Here is a 13,299-nt window from a genome sequence, read left to right on the forward strand (position 1 = left end):
CGACTTGTCGAAGTGCAGTGCCAGTTAGTCGTAACAGTTTCCAAGAGTAAAGAGATAAGAGTTTCCAAAAGTACAGGGGTATATCTACCTCGGTGTGTATATGTGCTCTGCACGCGATACGGGAGTGCAGATGGGCGGGTAGGATGAGATATGGGACAAGGGTTTAAATGGGTGGAAGTTGTGGGTTGACCTGGCTCAAGGATGGCTGTTGCCGAAATGGGGTTACCTTTTTGGGAAGCGGAGAGGCACAGCCGCACAACTTTGAATGGATCTTCCCACGAGCAGCTTAGCTCATTGACAGTTTTTTGTTCTCGAAAGCCCATTTTCTCCTGGTTTATATCCTTGAGTTATTGGAGGTACATGTAGTAATGCAGAATATCCGTTCCTCCTTTTAAAGCTCGATTTTTTCAAACGCAGTAATTCACTCAACATCGATATGCCACTTCGATCCCAGTCAGGCCGCTACCAAGTTGGCAATATCCATCATTTGTCCGAACGAAGCTTCTTCAAGTCATTTCATGATGTATGTGATCTCAAACTTGATGCATTAAGTATAAGTGGCCAGCTTGTTTACTTATAAACAATGTAGATCAGATGAATTGTTCTGCAACTACACTGCCAGCAGATCACTGGATTACTGTAGATACTAACTAACGTCGGCGAGATCTTCTAATGATCCAATTACTTACGGTGATTCTTAACATGATATCTTATTATTATCTATCCTAAGTTGCGCAGCTCTCTAACAGGTCCATCATCAAATATCAATAAAATTAGTTCGGTGCATGGGAACTATTATGGTAAACCCAATTCACGAAGGGAGGCTGCCGTCCAGCAATATGCCACTGTTGAATAAAATGGCCAATTTTTTGGGAGAGCTGATGATGAAGTATTCTCGCCGGTACAGGAACTCGAAGGTGTATCACCATGAGGGAAGGAATCATGGCCTCAAGCACTTGACGGTGAAATAAGTTGAATTCGACGAGGTTGAGAATGCTTTTCCCGGCCAAGGTGAGTTGGTGGCAATGACGGAATGTCTTTAACAGGTCGGTCAGAGGGAGGTGATCATCATACCAGCGGTGTGTCAAGGAGCATGATACCTCCAGAACGAGAGCAGTCGGTTCCGCTATGTGATTTAAGCTTTCTCTTACGTTTATGAAGACGTCGCATAGAAGCGCATTGGCCAGGACACCACCCATTCCAACATCCATTTCCACGGTATGTAGTACATTGTATTCGAACGTAAAGCGACGAGATTGCATTGGCAGGTTCCAGTCGAAGCACATCGTAATATCCAATGCGATACAGTGTTCGGTGAATCTAAAGTGCCAGTCCAAATGACTTCCCGGGTACTGTAGCCTCGCTGACTGGAGCTCATGATACAATTTCCGAAGAATACGCTCGAATGCTCGCCGAGTTCCCTGAAGATCTCTGTCTTCCGTTTTCGTGTGCTGGCCCGCAACGATATGGACATAACAAGTTGACGGAAACTCGAGAAATTCGATCAACTCGTTACAGTTCGCAATTTCTGAATTGTATCGGAATTCCTTGAGATATGGGAGATTAACGACCCGCCTCGATCTGTGGACGGGTGCGTCTGATCCTTCCATTGTGTTGATACTGCTTCCATTGCAGCCAGAGAGATAGAGGGTCTGAAGAGTGGGCTGGGTTTCAAGTATATTCAACCAGTCGCTGGTGAATATATCATGAACTGACGTGTCACTCTTGACAATCTCCAGGTGAGTGAGCTGGAAACTGGTCCAATTTCCCTTTTCAAGACAAGTAACCTCTGTGTAGCGCAGAACCAGGCACTTGAGTTGTGGGGCCCACAAGGTCGACAAGAGTTCGCCGACGCACTTCGAAGGAGCATCTGTCGGTTCCGGGCCAATCAGTTTAAGCTCCTGTAAATCTGGACATGGGCGCTGCAACCTCTCTAGAATGGGGGAAATATTGTCTCCTGGTTGGTAGTTTATGCTAACGGTTGTCAGCCCTTGAGGTCTAGGTAGCGCCGTTCCAAAATTACTTGCAGGGTTGGTTCTGGTCGGAACTTGGAACAAAGGAAGTGTTCTAGAAATCCCGTCAGCTTTTGGCCATTCAGGTACAGGATCGTTGTTGGCTCGGGTTGGGAACAATTCGAACTTGGTAACATCGCGAGGTTCGGACTTCAAAGGAAATCCGTTATTGAGGTTTGCCATTCTTTTTTCTTCGTATTCTGACACCAAAATATTAAGTCTGAGTTGTCGACTTTAAAGGGGTTGAGTTACAACTGCAACCTGAATGGCACCTTTATATACCCTTCCCTTTCTCCATCTTCATTGTGTAAAATTGAGCCGTGTGTGGCACATAGAACGTGTACTACTGTAAGCGCAAGACGGTCCTCTTGCTCCAGTGGCACTGGCACAAAACCAACTGGCATCAGTGCCAAGGCCCATTGAAGGTGGCCAAGATGTGTGCCCGCTTGGATGATGTTCTAAATATAGAATAACTGTTTAGAACAACTGTCGCAAGTTGTTCCACGCGCGCTTACTTCTTGGGCCCTTCAAAACTGCTTTGTCAACTTGAGGGACAAGTACGGCGTGATTTACCCCATGTTTTTAAGAAAGCGGCGGTATGTTCTTATTAACAAGCGACGGGTGCCACTACTCAGGGACAAATTGCAAAAACTCTGAGCTGGCATTTAAAAAAGTTACGTGCTACTAGTGTGCTACTTAGTAATGCGAAGTCTAAATCGCAGCTGCTCAATTGTGCAAACATTTCACATTGTTTAAGAACTTGGTCAATAGTATATAATGCTCGACGTTTTTACTCCAAAACGATCTTTACGATACTGGAGAATTTCTGAAAGTTCTTCAATGCAGTTCCCTTCCAGATCGAGGTCATTACAACTCTGATTCACGTGTATATTCTCGCACTCAAGTAACAGCTTTTGAGAATATCTTGAGGGTCGCACATATGTTAGCATAGCGAATTGAGTGGGATCGTAAAATTCGATTGATCTGAGTTGTCCAGGCTTGAACATGAGAAGCAGTTCCAAAAGAGGATCTGAAAATGGCGTCGATTGTGGCAAAGGTTTCAACCTTATAGCAGTGGTTTCAGCCAAGATATCGATGGCTTTTAACGTCTGGAAGAGATGCGATAGTTCAAGATCGAAATCGTCTTCAGACGTCGATTGAGTGAGATATGACAACTTGAAAACAGCGTCTTGAGAATCTGAAAGACTTTCCTCGGGGAATGCTGTAAAAGACAATATCTTGAGTGGCCCAGAGGTCTCTGTATCGTAACCCATTGATACGTCAACCAACTTACAGGAAGATATGAACTTATTCGTCGAACACCCAACAAACCATTTTAGATTAGCATGAAGGCAAGTCTCTTCTTCCTCCCGTTCAGCGTCGTTATGTGATGCTAGACAGAGCTCAAGTTTGCATAAAGAAGGGGTGGACAGTCGATTAAGGAGGAGACCGCAGTCAATGGAACGACAGTACATAATGCACAGCTCTTGAAGGAGTGGGAGCTTTACCGGTGGCAACGAAGACGCAGGATTATCGTTTTCTAAGCACAGTGCATGCTTGATAGTCAGAGATACCAAATTTTGTTGACTCCAAAGGATTTCCACCCATTCGTCTATAGACGGTGGGCAGGCCTTTACGTTGACAAACAAAGTGGTCAGGTTCAAGCCAAGAAAGCTATTTGACGCCAGTGTGTAGCCAGTAAGGTTAACATGTCGCAGATTTGGAGCATTTCCACCGAACAGCTCTTGCGAAAGTATATTACGGAAACATGGAATGGGGGGCTCAGTGATCTTCGCTTCGAACGATCGGAGCAGAGGGGCAGCCATTTCCAAATAGGTTTGAAAGTCGTAGTTGGTGATATCGTCCACGAAGCTGAGCGACTCAAAGCGGTGGAACTCTTCCAGGACTAACAGCCACCTGTTATATCTCGGGCTGTCGTCCGAGTCTATCGGAATTCCAGAGTAAATGGACAGTGGCGAAGATGACGACCAGCGAAGAAGTTCCTGTATAAATTCCTCTGAGTCTGTATCTAGGTCGATCGGTAGAGAACCCCAAATTTTTTCACGATGGTTAATGCTCACTTCCCTCCAACTTTTGCAGACCTGAGAAACAGAAAACATGTCTTGTCGTGCATCGATAGGATCGTAAGCAAGGCCCTTCATGCGTTGGAACACCCGTGTCAAGGCTTCTGCAGTCAGTCGCTTTTTGGAGTTGTAAACATGTCGGCTGGGCTTGTATAACAGTGCTCGCCTCAGACGGGGCCAAGGATCCTTTCTGGACATTTAGGAATTTGGACAGGAGGAACATAGTTCGACGGCATTTAAATATTTTGAGCTGTGGCCTGTCTCTTCTGAGTTCGGGGAGCTTGTAGTCGTACTGATTGAGTGGCATGGCCTAAGTGACCAATATGTGATATTGGCCTGGCTCAAGTTGTGGCCCAAACAATTGACCATCGAGTCCATTGACCAGTCACTAAAGCAGGATGTTTATCTCCGCTTAAAATCCAATCCTCATTTGGAAGTCAGGCATCACGTCATGGGGGCTGCCGGTTGGAGGTTGGAATCTCCCCCGAGAGGCCTCGGGACTTGCTCCACTCCTATGTTGGATCCCAGCAGGAAGAGATAAGCAATCACTCCTTCAAACCGGTACAATGTTTCCTAAGGGGCATAACGTGTAATGGTAACTGACAATCCGTATTCAATGGCGAACAAGTTGTTTATGAAACTAATGTAGATCACACTTGAAGCTTGAATCGTTTTCGCCATTTTCTTCTTCGCTTCCATCGGGAGTTATGGCAGGCACTAACGAAAATAACATATGAAGCTAAGGTCTGGTTCTTTATAAAAAGGAGCCCTTAATGGGCGACAAATGCGCTGTACTTCCCACTTTCCTCCATGGCCGAAAAGAGTTCGGAAACTGGGCAGGTTGAACGACCAAACCAAACACCTCTACCTCTGCATGATTCGCGTGCCGAAAAGGCACAATTTGTCAACGTCCATGGAGAAAATGAGGACATAGAAATTGCAAGCTCTACGAACAATGACAAAGTTAGGCGGACACTTCAGCAAAGACAGTATGTATGAGTTACCTCTTTCTATTCCCGCGTTGTCTCAAAATCTCGTATCCCCAAGTCTTTCGATGATAGCTCTTGCTGGGATGATTGGAACCGGCCTATTTCTATCTAGCGGAAGGGCACTTGCTAATGCTGGACCTCTAGGATGCCTTTTGGCATTTGTTCTCGTATGTTTTTGTCGGACAGTTTAGCATTGCTGGCAAATCACGTACTGACTAATTCTTCTGCACAAGATGGGCACTGTAACCGCATCTATAGGTCAGCAGTCCGATTGTTAGGATTCTACAGGTTTCCGGGATAATTTATATTTTTAAACAGCTTACATATCCGCAGAAATGTCTGCGTTCAAACCTGTAGAAGCTGGCTTCGTGAGGCACGCGACCATGTGGTTGGGTAGGAGTACTGGGATTGCGACCGGGTTTGTACCCTCAGTCTATGGATATGCTTTTTGTTATTGATATACTCTATCATAGCTGGAACTTCTGGTATTCCATGGCAATCACAATGCCAGCTGAAATCAGTGCCGCTACAGCTTTGGTCGGATTCTGGAATCCAACATTGAATCAAGCTATTCCGATAAGGTATGGGCAAAAGCAATGATATGTGTATCACGAACATACAATGACGTCCTTGATTTCAGTATTCTTTGGCTAGCTATTGCAGTCATAAATTTCTCCGCCGTTCGACTGTATGGAGAATTTGAATTCTACTTTGCAATCCTGAAGGTGGGCCTTGAAAGAACGTTCAATATGCTAAAGATTATATTTCATTGGTACATGTCTAGATCTCCCTTATCATTTTATTTTTAATTGCAGGCATCGTCTTAGATCTTGGTGGATTTCCTCAACAAAATTTTATCGGCTCTCGATATTGGAAGAGCCCGTACCCCTTGTTTCGTGAATATACAACCTCTGGAGCAGAAGGTCGTTTTCTTGGCTTTTGGTCTGCCATGATATCAGCTGCGTTTGCCTATGGTAATGTGCAAGTCGTGGCAATAGCTGGCGCAGAAACTAGGAACCCTCGAAAGGCCATCCCCACTGCACTTAAGCGGACATTTACTCGCGTGATAGTGTTTTACGTCGCCTCTATCTTTGTGATATCTTTAATTGTGCCCGCGAATGACACTCGACTCTCTCTGCCCACAGGAGATGTTACACATAGCCCCTTTGTCATTGCGTTCAGCAGTGCGGGGATAAAGGTGAATAACTAATCACAAGACTAATCGATTGACTGCTTCTTGCTTATCTATTTGATGTAGGGTATACCATCGGTAATGAATGCTATTGTATGTCATTTAAGCTCTCCAGATTTCCTTCAATATGTTCTCATGAGAAACAGATCTTGACATCTGCATTCAGCTCGGGGAATGCGTGTACTTTCTTAGCTTCACGCACTATTCACGGTCTTGCTCTGGACGGTCACGCGCCGTCTTTCTTATTATCTTTAAATCGGTTTGGCGCTCCGTACTGGGCTGTCGCTGTCTCAGTCATTTGGGGTGCAATTGCATATACTGGTTTGAACAATGGCGCTTCTCAGGTAGGTGCTAATGGCTTTGCCAATGACTGAGAATTGATTGAAACACGCCCTTCATCTTCAAGGCATTTATTTGGCTAGTGGCACTGGCAACTACTGCTGGGATAATATCTTGGATTGTTGTATGCTTCACATACCTTCGGTTTTTCTATGCATTAAAGGTGCAAAATATATCGAGAGACTTGTTGCCATACAAAAGCCCTTTCCAACCTTATCTTACGGTCAGTTTATCACATCAGGAGATCATAAATGTACTGACCGGCACATAGTATTATGCTTTAGTTATGAATATTTTAGTTCTGATATTTAGTGGTTGGAATTCTTTCTCCCCTACTTTCAACCTGACATCGTTTGCAACAAACTATTTGAACTGGTAGAGTTCTTTTATCTTCAAATACAAGTCGTTTCATTGACTTTTGATTTTAGCATCATATTTCCAATCTTGTATATACTCTGCAAAGTCTGGCTCAGGGACACTGTGGTTCCACTGAGAGACATTGATATCCGTTCAGAGCTTGATATAATCAAGCAGGAACAGATTTTTGAGGGCGGGCATGCAGAGGAAATGGCATTCAAAGGCTCCCTGAGTCTCTATGATAGAGTACTCAATGCCCTCTTCTAGAGGTGTATCGTGTATATTCAAGTAGCTATACGTGATTAATAACAGGAAAAGATAGGGGCTAGGGGCCGCTGTTTTATGAGCTCCGATACAAAATCATGGCATCGACGCGTCAAACTACCAACTTGCTGACCAACAGGACCCAGTCGAAGGTGATCCTCTTGACAGTTTCCGAAAGTGGTTGACCGGCAAGCCAACATAACCGATGCCCTTTCTCCGGAAAATGGATGTCATTGAAAAGAGCAGATTCTTTACGACCTTATTCAGCCCACCATTGCGTCTGTTCTGGGCTACAGGATAGTCCTTTCGAGCCCAAGGAAACTCGACTTGAAGTTTAGAGCTTCGCCGAGACTGACAATGGCACCACAACGACGCCTAAATCAACTTTTAAACGAACTCAAGCCACCTCTAGAGACAATTGGGACTTTGAAGCTTGGAGATATCACTTATGAAGTGCCCGCCTCCTTAACACCTGCTAGGCTTGCCCGTTCTGTGAACATACTGGACGTCAACGATCCTGTTAACTTGGATAATCTTCACTTCATACTTCAGAAGTATCTTCTTGGACAAGACGTCTTTCTGGTCTCACAACCTGGACCTTACGCTCGAAGATTGGCTTTAACATTTGCTAGGTAAGTTTTATCGTTTCTGCTGACGGAAAACTGAGGACTAAAGCTGTGTTTTAGCATTATCAACACAGAATATGAATACATCGCATTGCACAGAGATGTAGGAGAAACGGAATTGAAACAGGTATGCATTCTTCTGTTGTTAAATTAACCAGCATCTAAACTTGCAAACAGGGTCGAGAAATTAGAAAAGGCGGAAACCTTGTATATGTGGATAGTCCAGCCGTAAATGCAGTCAAGCATGGGAGGTTGCTTATCTTAGAAGGGATAGAGAAAGCAGAACGCGGTATAATGCCTGTACGTCGACGATCAACTTAGTTTCCCCCGTGCTGACTGTAAATAGGTACTCAACAATCTATTGGAGAATAGAGAAATGAATTTAGACGATGGAACGCATATCATACACCCTCATCGATATAACCAACTCTCATCTTCCGTTACGGAGCAAGGAAAGGTGTTCATACCCGCTCACAAGAATTTCCGCGTTATCGCAATTGCTGCACCAGTGCCACCTTATCCTGGGTACCCTCTTGATCCGCCATTTCGTAGTCGATTTCAGGCTCGGTTCATTGACCCTGTAGGATCCCTGCTGTCCATTACTCATAGTTCATCAACTTCGGTGCCTCTCTATGACAAACTACGAGATCTTATCCTATCCACACAATTTGCCAGCGAGTCACGAAGTGCTCTCGAAATTGTTTCGAAGACATCATTACCGCCTTTTCCTCAGACTGCATTGACTAAACTGAGAAGTTTGATCGAGAAGTTCCCCCCTCCAGATGAACTTTCTCCTCCTCAACTCGCTCGTCTCTTCTTGACAATACATCCTGGGTTGATCCATGCTCCTTTCCAAGCATGGGCTATTATCAGCAGGCAAACTGAGGAAAGTGGACTAGGAGAGTTGGGAAGCCCATCAATGTCTTCGGTTGACGAAAACATTGGGCTTTTCGGGTACCAATTATCAAAGATTTGCCGAACAGGGGATGCTACCGCAGAAGTTACCTTCGACCCGCCACCAGGTCTGAGCGCAATATCTGTTACTGTGCAAGCTGGATCTAGGCAGCTTCGACCTTTCCCTTTTGCAGGGAAACTGGAGTTCAACCCAAGTCCAAGATTTATGGGTCTTTTGACTTGCTTTGTACAGGCTCATGCCCTTGGTTGGGATATTTCTTTAATTCCTCCTGCTTCTCCGTCAACGGCATCAGCTTCGACTACCACTCTAGTTAGAGTGTTCGGCCAGATACTGGGTTATGATGCAGAAGTTATTCACATGTACAAAGAACTAGGCGGTAGAGAGCTTGTCATGCGCCGAAGGATTGAAGATGGTGGTGCTACAACTTGGGAACCAAGGTATTTTTGTTTGACGTCAGTGATGGTTACTTTCTGAGTTATTGACGAATGCTGTTTCGCGTCTAGTACGTTGATCGAAGGTGCTTGGGCAGGTCGATTACTGCATCTAGCTGGACTAGATGTCATTGGTTCTACTGCTGGTTCACTGTCACGAATTATCCAGGATCGTGAAATAGAGTTATGGGAAAACAAGCGCATTGTGGCTGAAGCATCTCCAGAAGAAGCAAGTGCATAGTTTAGTTTCACTTGGGGTCGTAAATGCTAATCCATGCACTAGATTTCTTCAGGAGAGCTGTCGGTTGCCCACCCTTCATTCCGTGTCATAAGCACAGCATCGAAATCCCTTCTGCTCAAGGATTGGCTCTCTGACGAGCATGCAAACATGTTTTTCCCTATTCCAAGTCAGCCCATGGACAAGAAAGAGGAATCATCGATTCTATGTACCACGGGTTGTCGACAGGAGCTCATCGATACTCTTCTTGTCTTTGCGGAAAAATACAGAAACAGCATGTCGGCAGACAATGTGTTGAAAAATCGTAGATTGGGCACGCGTACCCTTGTTAGAATTGCCCGGAGACTCGCTTCATACCCACAGGACACTGATCTTCATTCAATCATCCAACAATCTTTGTTGGCAGAGTTCTTGCCAGCTACCGAGAAAATGAATCTCAACACAATGCTGGAAGACTCCAATATTTTCAAGCTAACACCACCGGTAAGTTTGCTTCCTTCATTACTTCATTCTATTTCTTACACATTCTTTTTAGTTCAATCCTAGTCCTTATGTAGACAATAATGCATTAATTTTCCCAGCACCAAGTAGCACTGGCGGAGAGACTTTACCAACCTCTATTCCGCTGTTCAACTCTGCCCATGACCCAGAAGGATTTGCTTCTCATGTGCCACACATGGACCACTTTTACGACAACAGCTTGCAGACAGGCCTCATGCGTGATATCGCGATAGATCTCGAAATCCTGGGAGAACACATAGTTTTGTTGGGCAATCAGGTGTGTCTCTAGATTCGCGCATGTTTTGTCATCAGAAATCAAACTTCGTTCAAAACATCAGGGTGTGGGAAAGAATAAAATAATAGACAGGTATGTATATCGTATGATGTTTGGCAGCATATAGTTGATCAACGTGCTTTCTAGATTGTGCCAGGTAAGGAATTAATCAGTTGCATGATCCCGACTATTGTTCAAATACTTTCCATCAGCTTTTGGGCCGCCCAAGAGAATATATTCAACTGCATAGAGATACAACGGTTACCCAGCTCATGTTTACTACATCTTTAGAAGGCGGTATCATCAATTATACCGACTCTCCTCTTCTTCGCGCCATCAAATACGGTCGTTTTATCATCATTGACGAGGCCGACAAAGCACCTGAACACGTCGTAGCGATTTTCCGAAGTCTTGCTGGCCAAGGAGAGATGTCTCTCTCCGACGGCAGGCGTGTGAGACCAGTGTTAGAAAGGGAGGGTGACATTGTCGTTCATCCCAATTTTCGACTTATTTTGTTGGCCAATCGACCTGGGTATCGTGAGTTTGGCATTTTTCACGTTTTCTGATGTCATTATCGATTTCGTTGCAGCTTTCCTCGGAAATCATTTCTTACAAGTTTTGGGAGAGAACTTCAGCGCACATTCCGTCTCCAATCCTGATCAGGAGTCTGAACGCAATCTTATTGGACAGCTCGCTCCTGAGATGGATAAAGATCTGGTTCTAAGACTTGTTGGGGCGTTTAGCGATCTTCGCAAAGGTTATGAAAATGGGGTTCTGAGCTACCCATATTCGTTGAGAGGTCAGATACTTGACTACCATCGATTTCAAAATTTTTATTGCCCCTTCAGAATTGATCAATCTTGTGCGTCATATGAAAGCATACCCGTCAGATTCTTTGGGCGATGCTTTGCGGAATATCTTCGATTTCGATGTCTATAAACCGGATACTATTGACAAGTTGTCGGAGATCTTGATTCACCATGGGTATGATCTGTTTAATAACCTAATTTAATTTTACTGAGACAAATGATTCTAGGTTGCAAGTCCCTCACCTTGGCTTGGATGCTGCACGAGAAGCTGCAAAGAAGAAAGTCCAGGACATAGAATTCGAACCTAAGGAGACCAGCTTGAAAGGCCCGAAGGAGGGAGAGCATGACAATAAAGAACATTCCGGCGGCAATCGATGGGCTGGCGGCGTGAGTAGCTAACGCTCTATGTGCATTTCTCACAGAGCACTCATAGTTGACATAGACTGGTGGGCGAGATACGGCTGGAATGGGGGGTCGAGGAGGGTATAAACGATTCTATAAGGGCGGCGATATTAAGCAGGTAGGATCACCATGAACCACACCATTTTTACATTGGCTGATATGGTGCTTCGTGATCAGGTCTCGGACAAGCTCAAGCAGGATGTACCTGATCACATCAAAGAGAAGGCTCGAGAAATGGCTCGTCAAGAACTTCAGCGCAGGCTTGAGGAGCTTGATATGTCCGCTTCAGAAGCTAAAGGGTACGGTCAATTGATTGGTGCCACTGAAGCCCATATGGCATCCCTTCTTGATTTACTCGAACGTTAGTCCATCTAGGTTTCTTTGAGATATTTTTTTTCTTAAACTTGATGTAGACCTTGCTGCAAAGGAGGAAGAACGAGTATGGGTCAAACGACAGATAGATGGTGAACTGGACGATAGTCGTCTGACTGAGGGATTGACCGGAGAGTCCACAGTCTATAAGCGACGTGGAATGGAGAAGCCTGAAATAGGTCGACCTCAAGTCAAGTAAGTCATGCATATTTTCTCTCCTCCTTCCGGTCTTTGATTTAATACCATCTTTCAGGCCAAAGAGAATCAAATTCATTTTCGATTTGAGCGCGTCGATGTACCGTTTCCAGTATGATGGCCGTTTGCAACGAAGCATGGAGACAGGTAAATTTCTTTTTTAGTATGCCCAGAGGTCGCCATGGCTTATATCATTACATTAGCTGTAATGTTGATGGAGACCTTTGAACGTCTGTCTCGGAAAGACAAATATGTCTGGGATGTAAGCTTTACTTACTAATTCTGTTCTTTCCATGTATTCAATTGTTCTGTTAGATGTGCGCCCATGTGAGTTGATCCAACGTCGTTGACTTGGCTTTCAGCAGCTAATAACTGGCATAGTCGGGAGATGGACCTGACATTACGTTGACGGAGGCTGGTAAACCACCAGCTGACTTGAAAGCTCGATGGAAAGTTACAGAGAAAATGTATATGATTCCTCAGTATGCGTTTGCTGGCGATTATACTGGTACGTCTGTCGTCTTGCACAATTAATCGCTGCTCATTGTCTATTTATTCCTTATATAGTCGAGGCTATAACTAAGGGTGTCACTGAAGTTGCTAAATATGATGCAGGTGAGTATGATGCAGTTGCATACATAATAGATCAATACTTATGTCGCCACGAATAGATGATTGGTTTGTGATCGCCATCACGGTGAGCGTTGCTCGCAGAATGTTCCAAGTAATCATAATTTCTGATTATGATGTTCTACATGTACCACAGGACGCAAACTTTGGTAGATACCAAATCACTCCCGAGGAACTCACAAGGGCTATGCGGCATAACCCCAAGGTCAACACCGCCTTGATTTGTATTGGAGAAGGGGCAGAAGCTTCATGGTAAGTCCTAAAGTGGCTCAATGATTGAACACAAGTAACACCTCTGATCCAATATCTGCATATTAGGATCACGAAAAGTCTTCCTGGTCGCGGTTTCCGGGTGGCTAACACTGGTGATATTCCAAATGTGCTACGCAGCATCTTATCTACTATGGTAGACCGATAATATTCGGTTTGACTTACAGCTAATATCTACTGAACCATTGATATATCTATTGTACTACTGTACCAACGAAATGGCCTCGGTTAAATGTAGATTCTTTATGATTCTCTGAACTTGTAATATATCACGCCAGAGTGTTTGATCGTTATTCTAGCCATTTTTAATCAGCGCACAATTGGCGTTCGAGTTTTAGGAGTCTCTCGAGTCCGAAGGCCTGAACTTTGCCTGACCTTGCCGTCTGAAGCTCCGTGAC

At 44.6% G+C, this 13,299-nt stretch overlaps 4 protein-coding genes across 4 annotated transcripts; 2 read left to right on the forward strand and 2 right to left on the reverse strand.

Annotated features, from left to right (window-relative positions):
* Positions 1-773: 773 nt before the first annotated feature.
* On the reverse strand, positions 774-2,195 carry JR316_0013121 (uncharacterized protein; the record flags this gene model as incomplete). The annotated part of the gene is made up of 1 exon (XM_047898734.1): positions 774-2,195. One exon carries the CDS (start codon positions 2,193-2,195, stop codon positions 774-776), a length of 1,422 nt encoding a protein of 473 aa, XP_047742282.1.
* Positions 2,196-2,776: 581 nt separating this feature from the next.
* JR316_0013122 (uncharacterized protein) lies at positions 2,777-4,294 on the reverse strand (the record flags this gene model as incomplete). Its single annotated transcript, XM_047898735.1, has 1 exon — positions 2,777-4,294. The coding sequence occupies one exon, from the start codon at positions 4,292-4,294 to the stop codon at positions 2,777-2,779; it is 1,518 nt and encodes a 505-aa protein (XP_047742283.1).
* A 612-nt stretch (positions 4,295-4,906) lies between these two features.
* On the forward strand, positions 4,907-6,651 carry JR316_0013123 (Lysine-specific permease; the record flags this gene model as incomplete). The annotated part of the gene is made up of 9 exons (XM_047898736.1): positions 4,907-5,085; positions 5,198-5,252; positions 5,319-5,343; positions 5,404-5,503; positions 5,559-5,666; positions 5,726-5,810; positions 5,870-6,283; positions 6,344-6,370; positions 6,424-6,651. 9 exons carry the CDS (start codon positions 4,907-4,909, stop codon positions 6,649-6,651), a joined length of 1,221 nt encoding a protein of 406 aa, XP_047742284.1.
* A 943-nt stretch (positions 6,652-7,594) lies between these two features.
* Positions 7,595-13,049, forward strand: JR316_0013124 (von Willebrand factor A domain-containing protein 8; the record flags this gene model as incomplete). Its single annotated transcript, XM_047898737.1, has 22 exons — positions 7,595-7,869; positions 7,924-7,990; positions 8,041-8,163; positions 8,210-9,216; positions 9,283-9,443; positions 9,504-9,931; positions 9,984-10,226; positions 10,436-10,760; positions 10,813-11,022; positions 11,072-11,207; positions 11,260-11,419; positions 11,475-11,552; positions 11,612-11,795; positions 11,848-12,001; positions 12,060-12,148; positions 12,205-12,263; positions 12,317-12,328; positions 12,383-12,509; positions 12,569-12,616; positions 12,673-12,698; positions 12,768-12,883; positions 12,950-13,049. 22 exons carry the CDS (start codon positions 7,595-7,597, stop codon positions 13,047-13,049), a joined length of 4,128 nt encoding a protein of 1,375 aa, XP_047742285.1.
* Positions 13,050-13,299: the final 250 nt, after the last annotated feature.

The sequence above is a fragment of the Psilocybe cubensis genome, chromosome 13 (genome assembly GCF_017499595.1).
Source record: "Psilocybe cubensis strain MGC-MH-2018 chromosome 13, whole genome shotgun sequence".
Classification (NCBI taxonomy): Eukaryota; Fungi; Basidiomycota; class Agaricomycetes; order Agaricales; family Agrocybaceae; genus Psilocybe; species Psilocybe cubensis.